General features: G+C 41.5%; 1 protein-coding gene across 2 annotated transcripts in view; it reads left to right on the top strand.

Moving 5' to 3' along the window:
- The window catches only part of ajap1 (adherens junctions associated protein 1), a 50,289-nt gene extending 29,651 nt beyond the window's left edge, over window positions 1-20,638 (top strand). Inside the window, exons 3-6 of one of the 2 annotated variants that reach the window (XM_071475313.1) lie at window positions 11,956-12,043; window positions 12,185-12,427; window positions 13,720-13,852; window positions 14,772-20,638. In XM_071475313.1, coding sequence (XP_071331414.1) covers window positions 11,956-12,043; window positions 12,185-12,427; window positions 13,720-13,792 — 404 coding nt within the window. In that variant the 3' untranslated portion in view covers window positions 13,793-13,852; window positions 14,772-20,638. Of the gene's footprint in view, window positions 1-11,955; window positions 12,044-12,184; window positions 12,446-13,719; window positions 13,853-14,771 lie in introns of both variants that reach the window. The other variant, XM_071475312.1, reaches the window with a different exon arrangement.
- The last annotated feature ends 1,368 nt before the right edge of the window (window positions 20,639-22,006 follow it).

Here is a 22,006-nt window from a genome sequence, read left to right as displayed (position 1 = left end):
GACTGATTAGAGTTTGGTTGTTCAAAGGTCAAAGGTCAAGACCAGTGTGACCTCAAAAAGCAAGTTTTTGGTCAAAATTCAACCTCAAACGTCATAACTCAGGAGCAGAGGGGGAAATCGTGACCACATTTCAAATTTGGTTGGAAACTGAACTGGTGAGACTACTACATTATTCACTGGAATCATAATTGTCAGTTATCAGTGATTATGTAGATAAAGTTATAACTATTATTTCTCCAAAAAAAATACACTAAATACCTTTTATTAAAATCTTTTAAGTCTTCATCACATATATTAAATGAGTCTGCACAGACATAGATGTAAACTGCGACTGGTGTCTTGACTGGTTGGTGGAGGCGTGCATCTGCGAGGCAGTGATTCTAGTCTTGTTCTGTGACATTTTGTCGACCAGTTTGGTTTGGTTGGAAACCAGATACGTAGTGACACAGAGAAAGTACATGACAGCTCGCCACAGCTTGTCTGTGTTGCACTTGTTGACTGTAGGCTCTGTGTGTTACCTCCCACTCACTGTTGACAGTGGTAGTGCAGGACAACAAAAGGAGCAACTCTTTTGGTTACTGTGGAAAATCCAAGACCTTTCCCAGTATAAATAAATTAATGTTGGATATAATTAGTTAAATGCTCTTTAGCAAACACCATTTACTTGCTGTTTGTCAAATTGAAGTTATTTATTTTATTATTTTACTTTTCTTTTTTTTTGTGTACTCTTTTTGCGCTATTTTCATGCCAGTGGAGGCTGGTGACGCAAAAACTTTGGGAGGACAAGAGGAAAACCATTGGACACTTATCTGTACTTAATTATGCTCAACAAAAAATGAAGCAGTAAAACAAAGGCTGACAAGACTTATTGAAAACAGTCACTGCAGGCTCTGGATGAGAATGAACCTGTGCCTGAGTGCATGTGTGTGTCTGTGTGTATAGGCTTCTAGGGACACATTATATATATATATATATATAATGTGTCCCTAGAAGCCTGTCAGTTCAAAGAAGGACGGTCTCTCAAAGCCAGACCTATCTCCATGGTGCTGTGTCAGTGCTAGAGAATGGTCTGGCTGAACTTATAATCATTGTGCTACTGAGGAAAAAAAATGCTTGTTTGCACTTCTTTGAACCAATCACAAAATGTCCCTGCAAAATAGGGCCCCACTGTAACGCAGTGGGTGGGTTTGGTGGAACATTTGCACCAAATGGGGTGGTGTGGGGAGGCGAGCGCTGTCATTAAAAAAAAGCTGATCCAAGTCTTTGTAAAACTCTCTATGTTCAGTGTGCAGGTTGTTAGCTCCGAGGTTGTGTTGTGCTTCCCGTCGCGAAGCAGATTTTGAAAACAGTAGCAGAAAGGGGACGTGGAAAGGGAGGAGAATTCGATCTGAAATATGCACCCAGTGGCCAGCTTATACCCACAGCCTACATCCGCTGAGTCAGACTAAGTGGGTGACGCAGCACCCAGTGTGTTACAGTGAGAATTTTACTCAACACTCTCTGATTTGAAATGGAAAAAAACTGCAACCATGAAAATCAGGAATTATTAATAATGGAATGAGTTTTGAGTTCCTCTGTCTGTGTTGTATTCACTTAACATGATGGGAGGCTATCTTCATAGCTGCTGGGAGGCTTGTTTGTGCATCCAGTCCATCAAGAGCAAGAGAGAAGTAAAGGCCAACTGTCTTCTGTGGATCCTGTAAGGCTCACTTGAACATCCTCCATGCTGTGTTTCCTGTGCAGGAGTTCATCACCTGTGAGTAGAGTGTAGCTGCCGTCAGCCACTGCAGGCCACCGTGGCTCCGGCCTGCAGCTGGGGCAGCGAGGCTCAGGGCTGCGGCAGCAGTGCAGAGCTCTCCACCCGCTCCTCAGCTGCGTCCTGCTGCTGCTGCTGCGCTCCCCCGTTCTCACCGTTGGCCTAACATTTCTTCAGGGCTGCTACAACAAGCTAACTGTTGCATTGGCTAACATGAGTAGCCAGCTACTGCGCCATAAAAAAGGAAATGTCAATCTGAAAAAAGGACTTTTGGACTTTGTTGAAAAGGCCTAAATAAAGTGTAACTTTTCAGTGAACTAGTTCGCAACTTGCACATTATGATTTATTTTCCTAACATGCTCCTCCTGTTTGAATCTATTGCTTTACCAGCCATAACCATAAATTCAGCCTTGGTTTTATCCATTGGGACCGTCTGCGTTAACGACACTAATGGAGCCTGTAAAAACTTTTCTGCCATCTCAAGTGTGGGCGGTGTCTGTGCCTTTATAAACATGGGGAGGGCCTGTAGTTTAATATGGAGGGACTAACATGCAGACGCCGCTGTCCTGGACACCAAAACATAGAACAGAGAAGCTCCGATTACAGCACACACAGGGGGGTGTGACTTAGTTCTCTGCTCAGGACGCCATTACTCCACTAGATCTTGACATAGAAAATAGTTGTTTGCTGCTGTATTATTGTTCAAAATCTCAACTACTAAACCTTTAAGATACATGATTCACTGTAAGGAGGACAGCAGGAGTCCATCCTCCTCTGGCCCCCACCACCACTTCACACAGACTGCACTTTCCCCTCTCGCCTGCACTGCAGGAGTCGCTGTTGAAGCATTTTCATCAGAATTTTAACAGTGAAGAAAAATGATTTTATAAATGATACTGAGATTTGGTAATGGTTTGCTTCAACCAATTTAGATTTTCCTCTTGTCTCTCAGGAGCAACCTCCTTTGTCTCTAGGAACCAGCCTCCTCTGTTTCATGCACAGTTTTCCATCAATCAGTGACATCTGTCTATGCATAGGTCTCAATTGAAGCTTAATGAGTTGCAGCCAGAGGTGGCTGTGATTCTCTGGCCACAGTTGTAGCCTTAGACAATCCTCCAGCGAATCATTAAAACAGCTCAAAGGATCACAGCTTCCTACTCTGGGAGAAATCCATAAAACCTGCTGCGGTCGCCAAGACATAAACATCTGCAGCGACTCAACATCAGAATTCATCCTGTGCATATCTCCGTCAGTGTGGACAGGAGTTTGTGTGGATGCTGCAGCTCTTAGTGGATGACTTGCGTTGATCCTGATCTCACAACTCTTGGGCCATCACACAGGAGGTGTCGGAGGAGGGGGAGGAGGGGGAGGAGGTGGGTGGATGAGGGGGAGGTTAGAACTGCGGTGCCTCCAGATGCTCGCTGATTGTTCCCGGTGATTGTGCTGCTAGTAACTGCAACCCCACTATACTCTACACAGATGGAGCCGTCAGCCCCATTATGGACATGAGATGATTAAAACTGCAGTCAGTGAAGCCACTACTGATGACTCCAGTCTTGTTAGACGGTCTGAGGGATTGCAGGGTTAAATGTTACAGGTTTGTGTGGAGTAAGGAAAAGGCACTGAAGATGCCTCACAGATCTCTCAAGTGGCTTCCTGAAACAGACACAATTAGTGCATGTCTAGAATAAAAGATGACATCCAGTGTAGGAGTCAGCAGCTATTTAAAACAAAGAGATCCATCTGGCAACTGTTCACTGTTCGCAGCGTGAAGTTTGTGAAGGGAGTGGAGGGTTAAATGAATGGAGTAAATAAGTAAGTCTACATCCACTGGAGAGCAAAGTGAGCACATGTAAAATGTATGTTAAGTGTCTCAGGGATCTATTTTTAAAGAAGCGAGCTCAGTGAACATTGTAATGCAGCATTTTGACCTGTGGTAGACCTGTAGAGGCGTACAATACAGCCTCTTCAACGGAGAGAGACACAGAGAGAGACAGAGAGAAACCACTTTTCCCAACAGTTACCATGGCAATCCAATAAATTTGCCATTACTCTCTGTATTGACTCTCAATAAAGTGGGTAAAAATGAATCTCCTTTTCTCGAGCGTTAAATCTGGACTTAAATGCTGATGCCTGGTGACAGGCGTGCAGAGTCAAACCCTCTTTCCCTGATTTACAGAAAACTCAGCCAAGAGGAGATGAAAGGGCCAGACTGAGTAGATGCTGTTTCACTTTCTGTTTCTCTGCTGCTCAGCTCTTTCTTCATGGCTTGACACATCTGCCTCAAGCAAGAGAAGTGCAGATGTTGACTGAGACTTTATTTTGGATACAGGAGATTGTTCTGTTCATCAGAAGGGTTGGAGCAGAATCTTAATTTGACTGCCTTCTCAAACTAATTTGAAGGTATTTATTTTAGCTTTTGAGAGATTTTCAGTTTGGTTGAAACAGTTCAGCTAAGCTTTTTATTTGGTAAAAAAAAACAAAAAAACAACCTCCTGTCACCAACAGGACAGTACACAGATTTCAGGATGGTCAATTGAAGCTGCCTCAGTAGTGATGCCATTTCACACCCACCTGGAAATTGCAGTCACTTTCATTTGTCTGCTGTTAACAGGATGTGGTACTGTTAGCAGGATGTGCTCCCCACTGTTCCTACCACAGGCAGGCACATAAGACAAAGTGTGTCCTCCTGTAAGGGGTGCCATCACTGAGGCAGAATACTCCGGCTACTGCCTCTGTTTTTTGGGCCATTCCACCATTTGCCATCCAGCCTGACTGAATTATGCAGCGATGCCTTTGACATTGAGAGAAAAGGCATGTAGAGTAATTGTCTCTGATCTCTCCCTCTTCAACTTTCCCCTCCTCTCTCTCTGCCCTGCTCTCCTCTCTCCCTCTCACAGCACCCTCTTCTTCAGTAAGTGTTTTAGATTGCTTGGTGACTCAGTGGAAATCAGCCCAGATTGACACTTTGACACCAGCGTTAATTGGCAATTCCTAACTATCAGCAGGCCGCCTTTGACAGAAGTCCCCCCCCCCCCCCCAACCTGTCCTGCTCAGGTGTCTGGTGGTGGGAGAGAGGATCTTGGAAGGGCCTCACAGCGTGTTAGTGTGTATTGAATATGCCTGTACAAATGTGCTCTGTGCTGTGTGGGAGTGAAGTGGCTCAACCTTTGTAAGCTGCATCTCTGTTTCACAAATGAGGGGCCTTTCCCACATTTTCAGGAGCTTTTAAGCCAACGCTGAGTGGGTGTAGGCACCATTAGCCCTAAATGGCTCTTTGCAACGGAAATGTGATAGGGCTTACCGCTACATACAGACGGTCCAGCACGGTACACACACACACATACACACACGCCACTGACAATAGCTCATGTATACCCGCTTAGAAATGAGTCTTCTCTTTTCCTCATCATTTGTCCAGTATTGCCTCTTTGTGGCATCGGGCATTTTTGAATTTTTTTTCAGAACACAAACTGCCTGCAGTTTAGATGTTAGATGTCACTTGATTCAGTATATAAAACTGTAAAATCACAATTAAGGAATTCAGCAATGTCAGAAACTGTAAACAAACTATGAATGGTTGCATGTCAAGGATGTGTTGTCTTTGGCAACTAATTGTTGTAACTGGACACAACAATATGTGCTCATGTTTCATTTTTACATGGAACATATGGTCTCAAGAACATTATTTTTAGAATGAAAATGTTAATTTCATTATTGCAGGACGCCGCCTGTCAGGACAACCTAAATATGGTCAAATATCGTAAATGTACTGATAGATGTTTTTATTAAACATGTTGTCTGAATGTACTGATTTTTTCATGTCACAGTAGAAAAACCACAGGTGTAAATAATAAAATGAATGATGGCTGAATTCCATTTAGCTGCATCAGGGTCCTCGTATTGCGCATGTTTGCTCACTATTAGAGCTATTAACCCATATTCTAAAATTGTTATATAAACTTCTTGAAAAAAACAAAAAAACACCCAAAACTGACATTTGGTTGTGAAAAAAAAAGTCACTTTCTGCCATGCGAGTTCTTGCGTGTGCCTGGGTCACTCCATTGCCTGAACTGCACGATGGACATGAGTCACACAACGTCACTTTCATTGATTGAAAATGAAACGTGGGTCATGCTGAAACAAGTGAACGTGTAGCAATGATCGCAGAGAGTTCACAACCCAACTCGGCTGCAGGGAGTGATTTACACTCAGAAAAGCTCAGTTTGAAAAATCCTTTGGCAGAATCCCAGAAGCTCAAGATAAAGTTGTTTGCACACTGTGTAAGCTACAGTTAGCCTAGCTTTCCAACACTAGCACACATGATGGAGGAGGAAAGATCTTGAAAAGATGCACCCAAATGAGCACCTATACAAGTACTTATGTCTCTAATTGTCTCTTGTTATGTTTTGGATCTCCCTCCTATGGACATAATTTGGGAAACTAGATATTTGAATGGTTCAAACTTTTTTTTGTTTTTTTAAGAAAGAATAATCAAACGTCATTTTTCCTCACATTGGATTGGCTTTTAGGGATTATCTTGTTTCCATAAAGCCACTACAAGTGCCCAATCATAACAGAAGTTATCTTAGGGCACTTTTCATGTAGATCAGGTGTAGACTGTACTCTTTACAATATTAATTAGAGAGACTCAGCAATCCCCTATGACCAAGCTCTTGGAGACAGTGGAGAGAAAAAACTCCCTTTAACAGGTAGAAACCTTGAGCAGCTTGTGATGCCTCGACCGGTTGGGTTGAGAAAGAAAGACAGAGAGAAAGAGATAGAGAGCGGAAGGGAGGGAGTGAGGGCAAGAGAAAGATAGAGACAGAGCAGGAGGAAAGAGAAGATGCTAATGCAGGTTCCACATAAAGATGTAACAATGATAAAAATAAGAGCAATAATATTAATAAGAAGACAGTAATAGAATGGGTAATAGGACTATTAATAATAATAAAGGAACTAATAATGAGCCTTATATAATAATTGTAGCAGTGGGTGTTGAGCAGGATCATGGGGGTTTGCAGTCACAGATCCAGACTCTACAGCTCCAGAGGCAGAAAGCAACAGCAGGAGAGAAGAGAGAGACAAGAAAGAACAAAACTACAGGAGAGAGAAGATGCCGCGTTAGTAACACGCATTAATGGGATATGAATGAGTGCAGATGGAGAAGGAGAGGAGAGGAGGAGAGAGGAGCTCTGTGCATCATGGGAAGTCCCGCGGCAGTCAAGGCCTATAGCAGCATAACTAGGGGATGTTTCAAAGCAAGTCTAAGACGGCCCAACTATAAGCTTCATCAAAAAGGAAAGTTTTAAGCCTACTCTTAAACATGGAGAGGGTGTCTGCCTCCTGGACCCAAACTGGAAGATGGTCCCACAGTGAAGGAGCCTGAGAGCTGAAAGCTCTGCTTCTCACTGGGAACCAGCAGTAAACCTGTGGGGAGCAGTGGGGGGTTCTAGTGGGGTAATAGGTTGCTATGGGCTCTTTAGGATGTGATGGGGCCTGACCATTCAGGCTTTGTGGGTGAGGAGGAGGATTTTAAATTATTTGCTGGATTTTACAGGGAGCCAGTGTAGTGAAGTTAATACGGGAGAAATCTGATCTCTTTTTTTCTAGTTGCTGTCAGTAGTCAGGCTGCAGCGTTTTGGATCATTTGGAGTCTTGAGAGACGTGTTGGGACATCCTGAAAATGAGGAATTGCAATAATTTTTGTTAGTTTCAGTTCAGCAATTTTGATGCTTCCATTTAGACACCATTCACTAATAACACCTTTGGTAAAGAGACCTGCAACCACCTGCATCCTTTTTCCTTCATTTGTCCAACTGAAGTCATATGTTAGGAAAACAGTTTGCACGCAGCGGTGCCTGATTATTTTAACCTCTAAGGGACAAACTGAAAGAAGCAGGTACAGAGATAAATACAGCAACAGTGTAATGTGTTTCATCAACACAGCGCTATTTACCACTTGACAGCTCAAGAAATGTGTTGAGCTGCAAATATAATCCACATTTCTCTGACTGTAGCTATGAAGGTTCAGGTCTGAGCTCAAAGCAGCATTAATGGATTTTCTTGCCACTTGGGGGCAGCAGAACAAGCTGTAAACACAACACTGACATTTCATCACCCTGTTAACTTCTTAGCAGAAAATGTTTTTTTCCTTTTACACATCCAACTTTACCCCAAGTCCAATATTCACTCTTCTTTGAGTGCTGTTTTCGTGTCCACCAACTCTTGAGGGAAATATCTGACTTTATGTTCCCCAGCTAGTCACTAACTTTATCTGTCTGCTGTTGAGCAGGTTGCACACTGTGGGGTTATCTGAATGCATATTTTATACGAATATAATGTGAATTTTCAACCAGACATTACCTGCCACACACAGTTATCGATGCCACGCTGTGTTTACATGTCTATGTTTTAAATCTTTTATTGACAGCAGGTACCAAGGGGAGGTTTTATCTAACTGCTTCTCTTTTCTTTGACATGTTCATCAAACTGTCAGGTCCAAGAAGCCAAAAAAAATCTCATTTATTCCTTGCTGAGAGCTGTGATGGGGGCTCTAATCCTCCTGCCACAGAGGTCACAAGCTAGCTGTCCCCTCTTCTGCGTATCCCTTTCTACCTCTTCCTTTTTTCTGTCCCTTTCTCTCTCTATCTATCTCCCTCTCAGCCTCTTTTTGTTTGGCAGTGATTTGACCAAACAAAACCTAACTGGGTATCTCTAAAGCAAGGTGACTGCCAAAGGTGATTTTTCAACCTGGCTGCCAGGATACAATGAGTTTTAGATAGCCGGGCCAAATTTTCCTCCCTCCAACTGGCAGTTGTGGATGAAAATAGAACTGGCCTCTGCACTCAGATTTGTCACCCATGTCATTATCTGCGCTATTATCCCCGCACCCTTAATCGTACTGCCCTGAAAATGAGGTTATAATGGACTTAATGTTGGTGTTTGTGTTTCAGGACCTTGCGTTCTTGGGTTAATTTGTTTCATTAAGGAGCTGCACCAGGAAAGTCTGCATATTTTTGGCTCTGAAATCCTAATTAGCTATTTAGATTTAAGTACTCTGAAAACATGAAATATAGCATCAGTAAACTTCACACAGCGTGCTCATGTTTACTGACTGAGCAACTGGATTCCTCCGGTGTAAGACTGGCAAGGCTGCTAAGCAAGCATGGTGCGTTCACTTACATCACGATCACCAATTGAAGTTGCACACGCTTGATGACAGTTTGTAATTTACTCATAACTTTCGCTTGTTTCCCTCATCTGGGCAGAGGAGGGACAGAAGACAGCCTAACACTCTTAATCTGACTGAATCAGTTGTAGTGGTAGAGGACAAATTTTACCAAGCACAGCTTTGGATTTGAAATCTACTGAGAGGGAAGTGCCCCCTTTCACTCTGACATTAATGTAAAATGAAATAATTCTCAGCAGAGACTTCAGCTATTGATCAAGGTCAGGGGCAAGCTGTATTATGCCTGAACCTGGACGGATGTTAATTTATAACTGCACACTTTCAACTGAACGGCCTTGACGTCAACAGGGGAGGGAGCGAGAGGGAGACACAGGATAGAGAGGGGACATGAGAGAAATGCAAATGACTTGGTAGATAAGTTAATGTGCCTTTGCCGTGGCAAAGGGGCTGTGATTGCGTTGGTAAGTTAAAGCTTCCCTGAGCTGGCCAAAGATATCATTAATCCAAGGTTGACCTGGCCCGACTTTTGCACGGCCCTGGCCACAGAAGTTTATTATCCAAGGCTGTCCAGGCAGCAGGAAGGCAGAGGAGAGACCATGTGCTTCTCCAAAATGACTGAGCAGCACTTCCTTTTGAGCCTTCCCGAAGACAAATTGGCTTGGATCAGCAGCTAGGCAGCTGGCTGATGAAGAGGTGAGATGTATAAGGCCCACGTGGGCATTTTCATCACGACGGCTTTCCTTTTTTTTCCTCCTGCAGCATGTCACCTGCTGCAGTGTGTCATTGTGTCCCAGTCGCTCTCATGCTCTATCACTCACCCACACACATGCACGCACAAACACACAACACATTAACCATACGGCACAACACAACAGACTTGCACTAATCCCCAATTTAGACATGTACAGCACAGTTTTGTTTGTGGATTACTGTCCTCTGGCAAAAGTGAGAGATCAGCACACATGGGAGTCTTAAGAGTTTAAATAAGAACAATGCTTTTGTATTTTAGTCATACAGAACAAAAGGAGCAGGCAGAGGACATTTGGTCCACATTCATATCTGTAATCTGGCAAAGATGCAGTGCATAAGCAAAAGACTGCATTCAAAGTTTACTCAAAATTTTATGGCTTTGCTCAGTTTAGCAAAACAAGGCTTTAAACTCCATACCTGGAAGATGCAACAAGTGTGTGGAATTCTGAATGCTTGGTTTTCATCACTCTGGTTTGACTCGTGATTGTACAGAGGTAGGTGGGTTTATGTAACAACAACAATCAACGAAATGCACCAAACCTCACAAGAGTTTCTTCTCTCCCGACTATTCATTGTTCATACGTAGATGCTTCAGTCATTTTCTCAACCAGAGGCCCTGCTGTCCTTTTGATAGCAAGATAATTGGGTTTTAATTTTTTTCCAATAATAAATCCAGTAATGAATCATTTCTAGGAGTGGGCGGACAAGTGCAAGCAGATCTTCAAGAGCCCAGTGTATCATGAATATTAAGAGTCAGTAGGAATGTGCTTGAAGAGAATTGAACTTGAGACCTGTGGAGAGACTCTGGCTGGAGTTGTTTACTGTTTACTGTTGTTCAGATGCTTAGAGTATTTCTCTGCCACAGAAATAATGAAATAAATAAGCCTTCTCAGAATGTAACGGGGCATCTACAGTTAAAGCCACACTCCTCTTTTATATGTATTTACAATGAGTGAATGAATGAATGTATGATGTGAGGAGAGCTGCTTTTTGCCCACAAATTCCATTATCATCCATATTTTTAGCCATTTTCAGTGAGAAAGCTGTCATGCATTTATCAGCAAGAGCCTGAGCGTTTTCTCAGGCGTTGGTGGAGACCAAAACAGTGCTACAAAGAGAGTCTCTTAACAGGTGAAACAATTCTCAGTAAATACTTATGTCCTCTGTTGCTGGATATGTAAACAGGCAACTCTTCAAACATGTTCACCACAATGTTTTGCTACCCCTCAGAAGTTGTGCTTTCAGCTTTTTCCACTGCCCCCAACTGGCCAAAATCTCAACTACTGCAGCTTTCAATAGGTTCTTAAGACCTAAAATGACACGGTTTCTGCATTTTGTAATTCTGAAATATTAGTTTGTTATCAGTTTAAAATCAGATTATATCAACCCAGAATTGTAAAACAGATGCTGTGAATGGTATATTTTAAAAAACAAGCAGTGATATGTGCTAGGAATGTACAACCGTGCACTATAGGTTGGTCACTTTAAGTTTGACTCACATTAATGTGATATTTCATATTGTTCTGATTGTCTTTCAGCATTTGTGTGTATCCTTGTTCCTTTACAAGGCTCCATTTCATTTTCAAAGCAGACTTCCTGTCAGGATCATCTTTTGATCAAATATTGTATTTGATACACCACATCAAATAATTTGATCTTATTTAATGTTTAAATAAAAGCCTTAGGGCAAAATCTGCAGAGATACCATAGAGCCCATTGTGGAGAATGAAGGGTATAACAAGCGCACTGGCTCTTAGTGTGTGGGGCTGCTGGTGGAGCAGCTTGACAAAAGAAAAGGTCTTTATGCTGTTTTAGGAATTAGGACTCAGTATTCATAGAGATAATGAATAAGAAAAAAAAACATACATTATATTAATTTGGGTTTACTTCCTTCTTTTAATGATATAAGAATAAGTTTTGTACGTACTTAGAGAAAACTCTGACTAGAACTTAGCCATCCATTACAGCTGGCTGTACTGTAATGGAATAATTCATATCACTCTTAAATTATGAATAACAGTGGATGACATTGTCATCAATACTTACTGAAGAGCAAAATTGTTCTGGGTTATCATTCTGTACTTTTTATGCGAGCCGCCCATGACACTTTTGGGTGCTGAGGTGGGTTTGTACGGTTCAGAACCGAAAGAGAAATGAAGTGCACGGCTCTCCGCTGTGAACAACAGGAGTGGAAGCGTTTCCTCCACAAACTGATTGTAATTCTCTGCTCTTGTGTTTTTTTTCTGTGTTTGTGCAGGTTTGGCAGTTCACCAGATAATTACAATCACTGTGTCTCTCATTATGGTTATCGCAGCCTTGATCACAACACTCGTCCTTAAAAACTGGTAGGAAAGATTCCTTTACTATTTACTCATGAAAACATTAACTTTACTGTACTCCCTCTTTGTCAGAAATCCTGATAGACGATCAAAGGTACAAGGTATGATTTTATGTTTGTTTCTTGTCTTTGGTGCGTGTTTTTGTAGCTGTGCACAGTCGGGAAATGGTCGCCACAATAGCCATCAGCGCAAGATCCACCAGCAGGAAGAAAGCTGCCAAAACCTGACAGACTTCACCCCAGCCCGGGTGCCCAGCAAGGTGGACATTTTCACTGCCTACAATGACAGCCTGCAGTGCTCACATGAGTGCGTTCGGACTGCTGTGCCCATCTACACTGATGAGATGATTCAGCAGACGCCCGTCTACAAGACTGCATACAATGGAAACAGGTGCGCTGGCCCAGGAAGGTTTGTGCCACAAATTCATACTGTTGAATCCTTTAATGCCCACTATAGATATTATCATGATGGTTATTATCAAGTCATTAGAGTCTAATGGCCCACGTATTATTGAACCCCATGCTGAGCAGCAGCGCTCGATCAATTCAGATTGTGTTAAGAAATCAATATCTACTGTTTTTCTACACTATTTTTTTTTTTTTTTTTTTTGGGAGCGTAAACATTCTAATAAATTCAGCATGAAATTATAAAGCAATAAAAAAGATGACAATGCAAACAGATACCCAAGAGTACATTGAAGTGAATGGTGTGTTTGAAGCACAGTCAGCTTCAGTATGACAACACATACATTGGCCGCCTTTAATGCTGCTGTCCTTCGCCTCATTCCTCGTCCATCTGCCCGACACCTGGAGAGCTGCCTGAGCGCTGTCCCTCTGCACGCTCAGGCTACCAGTCATTTTGGATGTTGTGTAATGAGTCAGTTTATAGATGTAGGGCAATGGGATCTGTCCAAAAGATCTCTCTGACAGCATTTCAAATAGCAGACATGACATAAGGTATATATATATATATATATATATATGTATATATATATATATATATATATATACACACACACACACTCACTGTATACATTTTGAAAACTGAACTTCAGATACCCTGTAGTCCTGTTGTGTGATTTCAGTAAATTGTACAACATGTCCATGTTTACCAACCCAGTCAATCTGCGCTGCAAGAGGCTAAACATTGGTGGGTCAGTGGTGTGTTTGCATTTCACTCTGTGTTTCTGCCTGAGGATGATGATGTGTCCTTCCTCATCATTTTAACTCACAGGGCAGGTGTGTTTTCTACAGAATTCTGGCCTACTGTTGGGTTAAACTATCATTTTGACAATAAGCTTGGTAAAGTGTTTACTGTCTGAGTGGATAACAGCAGTCATCTGCGCTGCAGGGGCCTCCATGGTCACAGCTTACTCTGTGAATCCAAACCCTGTAAGAGATTCACTATGCTGGCAGTAAGGGAAGGAAAGAGTAAATAGTCCAAAGTGTCTGGATTTATCGATTTAAAGCCATGGAGGGATGGAAGGACCTCCTACGAGAAGTAGAGGTCTCAGTGTGTGATTACCTCTGTCACCAGTGGTACAGTGCTGACTGAGGCTGATTATTAGTCCTCGGAGGATGTGTAATGTCTATTGAAAAAATGTTGATGTAATAAGATGAGTGCATCATATCCATCAGAATGAGTCTACTTTACGCACTAACGTCTTGCATGTCTCTCTGTAGGCCCTCCCCCACTGAAAGACAACTCATTCCTGTGGCCTTTGTGTCAGAGAAATGGTTCGAGATCTCTTGTTGACGAGCTGAAGGCCTTGTTCACTTCCGGTGGGTGGAAGAGACTCCCTGAAATCACGCTCTGGTGGGTACTGTGCCACTCTGTCCCCTTGCAAATCATCATCTGAGCCGTAGCCACCTCGATCCCTGTGGTGACGCTGCCCCACTTTGGGAATAGAGGGGAACTTGGCATATGTTTGTTATTTGTGACATGATTATGCTCCTTTCCCATCTTCTGTGCAGTGATGAAAGAGGTTTAGAAATCCCCTTCAGTGCAGTATCAGAGGTCTGTAGTTGAGATAAGAGCCTAACGATATATGTATCAGTATTAATGAACTATATGCTCACAGTTAATGATTTCTCTCTTCATATCTGAAACTTTATCATTAATATTTATACTCCCTCTTTCATTCTTACACATTGTTTGGAACATTTCTCAGAGTATAGACGCACTTTCACTTGACTTGTGACACATTTTTATGCATGGCTCATATATGCCAGAATGGCCTGCATTTGAAATTCAAAGCGTGAAAGTTAAGCACATGCTCTGGTCCCACAGTGTTGCTGGAAGCCCGGGGGGGGGGGTGTATCGTCTGCTATTGACCCAGATTTTAAAAGGAATAGATTGCCTGCAGGTAGCGTACTGAGAGGACAGCGCCTCTCCATTGTCTGGACACACATTAGTCTCAGTCAGCACAGCCCTCAACAGCGTGCTCCCTGTGCTGTTGTCTTAAAAGACATAAGATTCCTTATTATCTCAACACACCCAATGCATTTCTTAGGCTTATGTATACGTAACAGCAGGCTTTAGAAATACAGATTCTCAGTACAGCGTTTCATTTGGTTTGAGAAAGGCCCTGGGTTGCATGTTTTTCTGGATATCAATTCCCCCCTAACATGAGTGGAGGGTAGGCTAGCTTTGAAAATCCCATTTGTGTTACAGTGATTGTTTTCTGGGCTCACAATGAGGGATAATTGTGATTTTGTTCTCCGCATCTCTACAGGATCCAGTCGGAAACGAGAAACACACAAAACAGCTTCTTTTGTAAAGTAGTGTGATCACTCTTTGGACACTGGTGAAGATATTTTATTTTTCTAGAGATGACAAGCAGAGCAGCCACAGCGCTGCCACTCCATATTTCCAGGAACGTACAGTCATTTAGATATAGATTATATATAGGTATATTTACAGGATGTGTGGGACAAGACTGTGGTCGTCACAGATGTCTCACGGAAAAACATTTGACGTTTGAAAAAAGAACCCAAGGAGCTGCTGTGGGTGGAAGACGAACTGTATTTATGAACAATGTGCCAATAATGCCACTATGTGCCACAACCTGGATAGAAGGACATTTCAACAACAACTGATGGACTAAACAAAGAGCGCTATATTAACCCTGTATTGACTCCAACTGCATTGTTTATTTATTTATTTTTATTTTTTTTTCTTTCTTTTTTTTTTTAAGAAATGTGAAAGTTAAAAAATGCTACAAATGTATTTGAATATGTTTTGAAATAGTTTTAAGAAATGTGTTGCAAAAGATATTTATATGAAACACTATTCTATTAGTAGAAGAAGAGAGAAGATGGACGGGAAAAAAAAGGAAACGGTATATGCTTTATGGAACAGTTGATTTTAAAACATCGTTTCTACAGGTCCCATTTTAAAAACAGAATAGTTATGTCTATTTTTTTACACAGTAGAGTCTGCCACAGCCCTAACAGTGGAGGTCTGAAGCACTTGGGATTCACCACTGTTAATTAAATACTCCCACCCGAGCTGAGATTATAACAAAGAAAAGAGAAAGCTGAATACACCTGGTGCAAGACAAACCAACGCCTGCGCCAACTGCTTATTATATAAGATTTGTTCACAGAAAAATACTCAAAAGGTGTCTGTGGTGCAGGCTCGTAGCTTCACTGAATCCAATGGCAGCAAATTGACGCACAGACTGAGTACAGACAGCGACAACAGACTGCATGGAGCTGGACAGGACATTCATACTGCCTCAGGTCTGTCGAGCTCTCTTGCACACTATATGTTGGTCTTAGTCTCAGCAGCTGTTTGGGATAAATTCTAATGACTGGTTATGATTCACATCTGAGCTGCAACGCTAACAGGGTGGAATAGATTCAATTTGAGCCTAGCGTTCAAATAATTCATGTGATAATTTGCATAAATAGGAATGAGATTGAAAAATTAATCCCTCCACAGATAGTAAATGAACATCCCCCTCCCAGCTCCCAGATTGGTTCACTTTTGACAAATTATCTTTGAAACCTAAAAGTCTGTATTCAAGTTAGAAAGTCAAGAAGAACATGAACCAATTTGTCGAAAATGGAGCATAAAGGTTTTGAAGCTGACACTGAAGAGGAACAAGCTGTGATAGAGGTGCTGCAGAGTGGGTTCCCCTCGGGATCAGAATGATCAGCATCATGGGTTTTAAATGCAGGATGTAAGAAGGAAGGAACTCCCTCACTGAATGAGTGATAAGGGTTAGTTGGCTCTCTCCCGAGCCAGATCCACTCTATACTTCTAGCATTACAGAATTTCAGCTATCACAACCAGCGTGTTGGGGGAGATTGTGCACAAATCACAATTTGTGCCAGAGGAAGCAGAGCAAAAAGACGAAACATACCTACAAGGAACTTTCATTTTGTTCTTTCAAAAACCGAAAACACTCCGTCAGTGTATTGTTGAAGTAAGGGGATTATGATAAGCCAGTCAGCCGCTGCCAAATTGGTTTAAACTATCTCTTAAGTCAAGGTGAGGGACCTCCGTGGTCAGGAAGGAAGGTAGAGCTCTCCTAAGAGCTTTCTTGCACCAATAATTTTATTATCAACCTCAAGCTCTGAAAGACAGATTACCATTGTGCTATGAAGCTTTTGAGGAAGCCGCCTCTGAATCTACCTTTTATTGTGCTGTGGGTTTGTACAAAGCACAAATACAATTCTGTAATTGTAAATGTTTTTGGCTGCAGACAGCAATATGTACAGACTAAAAAGGTGGAGTTTTATTGCGACCGTCGACAGTGGAGCTCCAGTGATTCGCGTAGGTGGTTTTTTAGGGAATGCGCTTGCTTCCTTGCAGGATTCAAGAGAACAGGTTGTCCCACTGAGGTCCGTATCGATAAATGTGAGCCATTCAGGAAGTGCTGAGATGGCCCAGGATAAAACACTGTGGTGCAAAACTCCTGCTTTTGCCCATTCACAACATGAAAACCACTCTCATGAATGACCCATACCAGTTCAGCCTCACGTGTGCGTCAGGCAACGGAGTTACTTATTTGACATAACATATATTTTTTTGAATGAAGAGTGTTATCTTACTAGTCAGAGGGTTACAAAAACTTACTGTATATTATACACGTGTAAATGTATTTTCTATATATTTGCTTCTATTTGTGTACAGGTGTGTTCTATTTTTCAAGACCTCTCCCATTTTTGGGAAGGTTTCAGCTAGGTCGGGGATAGTGTCTTTGTTTACATGTGTAACTACAGTATTTCTTTCAAAACACAAAACTAACCTTGTGCCAAGCTTCCTACCTGCACTTTCAAGCAGTACCTGTATTATATCTTTAGCTAACCAGTATAATACTTCAGTAGACGCTGCAATAGTTCAGAGACTGGAGAGAGATTACCTGGTGGTATGTCTGAAAGAAACAGTGCTGAGTGGTTCGAGGAGGAGTTGTGATCATAATTTGGGCTCTGCTGTATTCATGGTTGGCTGGGAAACCAAGGACTTGTGGTTCTCAAACATCATTTTTATGTATGAACTCCAATCTACATTGTTCCATAACCAACAGTAGCTGCCAAGAAACCAACTAAACTTGATCTATTCTGGGTTGCATTCATTTTCATCCTTCTTTAACAACTGCCACAGAAAATGTATGATTTTCACATAACTTCACTGTAACGACTGCGAAAAACCAATATTAGCATTTATGAGGATGTGAAGTAATCAGGGCAAGACATCTCCAGAAAGAACTGTGAAAAGAAGACAGTACATGAAGTACGCTTTGTCTGCATTTTCCTTTTTAATGGAACTGCTTTACAGTGTGTTTCAGAAATGTCAAGATGAGACTAAGTTCTTAAAGGATGATTTTGGGTTATTTTGACTTTGGCCTTATTCTTGGCCATGCTAGCAGCAGTAGTGGTCTGCTCAGTTTGGTGCAGACTGAAATATCTCAGTAATTATGACGTGGGTTAAATCATACACACGAGACCAAAACAGTACACCTGCCTGACATTAGCATTACATACAGTATAGCCTCAGTGAAGAGTAGGCGTACAGTTCTGTAATCACTGAAAGGCATGATAGGCCTCCTGAACAAGACCCAAGTTGCACTAAACCTGAATTATCCTTTAAGCTTCCATCGTGAAGACTGTGCTGAAGTGTCATGAAGTTGTTCCCTATTACACCACACACCTTTACAAATTTGGGCTGTTGACCATTTTTGACCATACTAGTTCTCTGAATTTCTGTTTCATCAAAGTTTCAAGTTTCTGCACTGATAACGCTGTACCCAATCACTGTCAGACATCAGTGTGACCCTACTGAAAATTGTTGAAATTTTATACGGAGCGGAAAATGATGTGTGTGGGACTGATTTCTGATCAAACCTACATAATCACATTATTATTCAATGGAACGAAACATTGACATTTTGAACTTCGCTCTGTGTTTCATACTGTGGGGAAAAAAGGTTTCTTTTACTTCAGTTAGCCTTGAAAAAGCTTGTTTGCATTGTTAGCAGCCCTCAATAAAAAAAACAGAGGGCGCTAAAAGCAATACACTTTGCATTCCTGAAGGACATTTAGACAAGGAAAAATGTAACCTGCAGCTATGATATATATTAGGAAACATCGGCATACATCAGCCTCCTTCCTTTTACCTCCGTCTGAAATCAAACTGATATGTAAGGAAATGCCTGACTGCTTTCTTGCCTTTTCAGTTTATATTTCAGAATAGCTGATGAGTGTGGCGTATTATAGCTAAGAGAGAGGAAAATGATTCCACTCCGCTGGTCAGATTTGATTCAGGAAACATTATCTGAGAGCAGCGCAAGAGAAGGCAGGGGGGAACATTCGGGGGGGTGGGGTGGGGGGCTTGCACCAAAGACTTGACATGCCTTTTTCACAACGAATGAATATTTTGCGGCTCTCGTTTCCGTCTCTTCAGCAACCCACCAAACCTATGCTCCCTTCAGCACAAACAAGCTTATCAATCAGCGAGGCTTTTCCTGTCAAGATGAAGGATGCACTGCACGCTCGTTTGCAGGGACCGTGATTCCTGTTTGCATGTCAGACAAACAGAGTGGAACTTATTGACATATGTGTTGTTTGAATTAGATGCTGGCTGAACATCTCCAAGGCCAAGGTGTGTTTTTTTTTTCCAAATCATCAGAAGCATTTGCGTGAGGGGAGAGGAATCAATGTATCGACTCAGTTCAATCATTGCCTTAGGGTGTTTGATTAGAAACATGTTTCACAGCTGGTATTGATGGTAACGTGGTCGTGATATTAATTAAAAAAAATAAATAAATAAAAACTGCAAGGTGAGACTCAGCAGGAAGAAGAAAATATTCGATTTGATAATGACAAGTTACACTCAGAGGAAAGAACAAAGTTTATCTTCACAGAATGATATGTATCTTACTGAATCCATTTTTTAGCCATCAGAAAACTGTAGCTCCTCACTCTGCTTCTCCTCATTGTTTCAGAAAAAAATCACGTACTGTGCGCTTACTGTATCTAAAGCGGAGGGCTCCGACTCTCCTCTCGGGTCATGTTTTTACTTTTCTATTCACAAGAGCTAAGGCACTGTCAGTGCTTATCAATACAGTCAAAGACTTGAAAAAAAAAGAAGAAAAAAAAAAGAAAAACAACTCTTTGCAACATCTCAAATCTCCCATAATCCCTCTGCTAGATGGAGACTAGCTGTGTGACCCAAATCTGCCGTAGTGGCAGTTGATTTGCATAGAGGACCTCCGACTCTGTGCGATGCCTTCAGAACAAAGTGTAGGGCTGATATGAGTGACTCTGCAAGGACATTGGGGAGAACAGGGAGATATCGATCCATAGCTGGTTGTTCCCTAAAATCAATATTAGGGAACGGAGGTGAAAAAAAACAAACAAACAAAAAACAAAACAAAACAACAGAAATATCATGCATACACTGTCAATTTTAAGGGTGAGGAAGTAGTAAAGGATTTTTTTGTTGTTGTTTTTGGGAGGGGAGGGATTTTCCCATGGGCACACACAGTGGTTTGTTCATTGAAGCTGACTTACAATCACAATTCATACCTACCATGAAAGAACCTGACTCGAGTTGTGTTGTCGCCATAAAAATGAAGAGTTTGTACTTTGTGACTCTTAAACTTTTTATATTTGTGTTTAATATATCAATGAGTACCTCTGTTAACTTTTGTATAAGACCTATGACTATAGTATATACAAACACACATGCACACATACACACGCATGCACACACACACACACACACACACAAACAAAAACGCAACACACCTCCACAAAAGGGACTCCAGTCTGTCTCTGTGACGGCTAAATGTTGTATAACTTTTATTTTGTGTCTTATGAACCACATCTCTTCCTTTTGTAGTTATTGGTAAACGTTTCGATTTCCAGGTGACTTTGATTTGGTTACTCTTGTACTACTAAGCTCTGTATTTGCAAGCACTGTAAATGCGATTCTCATTGGATTCGTCCTCTGTACATTTAGTACTCTGATGTTGCTATTAATAAAATGTAAAACAACATGGGCTTGTGCTATAGGGAGTTTGTTGGAATGAGTCTGGGGGAGGGCAAGTGATCAGGGCAAACAGCACAAAATAAAAGATTTGCATATGAATTCAAGCTGCACGCGTTTGTTTGAACTCATTTTAATGTTATGCTTCATAAGCATTTGAATCAATAATTCATTAGATTGTTAAATATGATACATTAGTATCATAACTACTAACATATGAGACCAGCACTAAAGGGAACCCCGTCAACTTATGACGTTAAAACTAGCTGTGTCTCAGTTCAGGATCCTTCGAAGGATGCACTTGAAGACAGATCGCGCAGACAAGGCTGCACCTCTTCAAGGGCGGCTAAGAATGCGTCCTCTGTTTCCCAACGAAGGGGCAACGAAGGACCCAACAGGTGGACTCTTCTACCTATCTCGAGATTCATTGCACACCACTGATGAATCACTATGGAATCACTTTTCAAAGAGGGAATAAGGCAGACTCGAGAGTAAATAGGAAATCACCCGCAGAGTAGACCGTCTCATTTCAGAGGTCGATGGTCGACCTTCACAGTCAGTGACGGCTACAAAGGCTACGTCTTCATAGACCACGTCCTTTGAAGGATGGGGCCCCTGAACTGAGACACAGTTACTGTGTGATGCTGGATCAAGGTGCTGTTCTGCCAGGACCTACATATTTATTTAGTTTTTAATAAAGTCAGACCCCATGATTCATTTACATAAAACAAATATTACAGTTATAACAAACATTTAGTACGGATGACATGAGATAATGAAATTGGTATCACAAATATATTAAACTGTTAAGTTGTCAGGAAAACAAAGGAAAACAAGACAAACACGTCTCGTCTCCAGCTGAATGACAAAAAAATTATTTAAACAGACCCTCTCAAAAATATACTTCTTCTGTTCTCTATCTGAATCATTTAAACTATTATTTTGGTAGTTTTGGCCACTATTTCCAGAAAGAACATTACACTTACCAACTTAATCATTAAAACCATGATTGGAAAGTTGTACACAAGCCAAGAATTTAGCCAGATGATCGAAACTAGCTCATTTGTAGGTAAAACTGCAAGTCTGCGCACAAAATATCAGTTAAGTGCAATAAGGGACTGCTACAGTGAGTACAGAAGGTCAAAGTTCAACCAGGAAATTGTTGTCTGCATATTTTCAATTTGATGTACGTGTGTATGAGCTTTTGACATGACATGAAAAACATATGTGCAAAACATTTGATGATATGATATCCTCCTAAGCACTGTTGCCTCCTAAACTGACAAAGTAATAGTCTGGCACCATGGTCAGTCTGGACGAAATGCTCCAAAATGAGCAGTGACATATTTGTAGGGAGAGCCATAAGTGCTGCAATAGCTATTTTTCTACCTGATTAAGGTTTGAAATGTCTTCTCAGCTGGCGTTCCTTCCTATCTAGAGCAGTCAACCATTAATAATAGCATTGATTAA

Source organism: Trachinotus anak, unplaced genomic scaffold (assembly GCF_046630095.1).
Source record: "Trachinotus anak isolate AG129_WGS33_773 ecotype Australia unplaced genomic scaffold, CSIRO_AGI_Tana_v1 ptg000004l, whole genome shotgun sequence".
Taxonomy (NCBI): Eukaryota; Metazoa; Chordata; class Actinopteri; order Carangiformes; family Carangidae; genus Trachinotus; species Trachinotus anak.
Note: the sequence above shows the minus strand (reverse complement) of the source record. Positions and strands in the feature narration are given on the sequence as shown.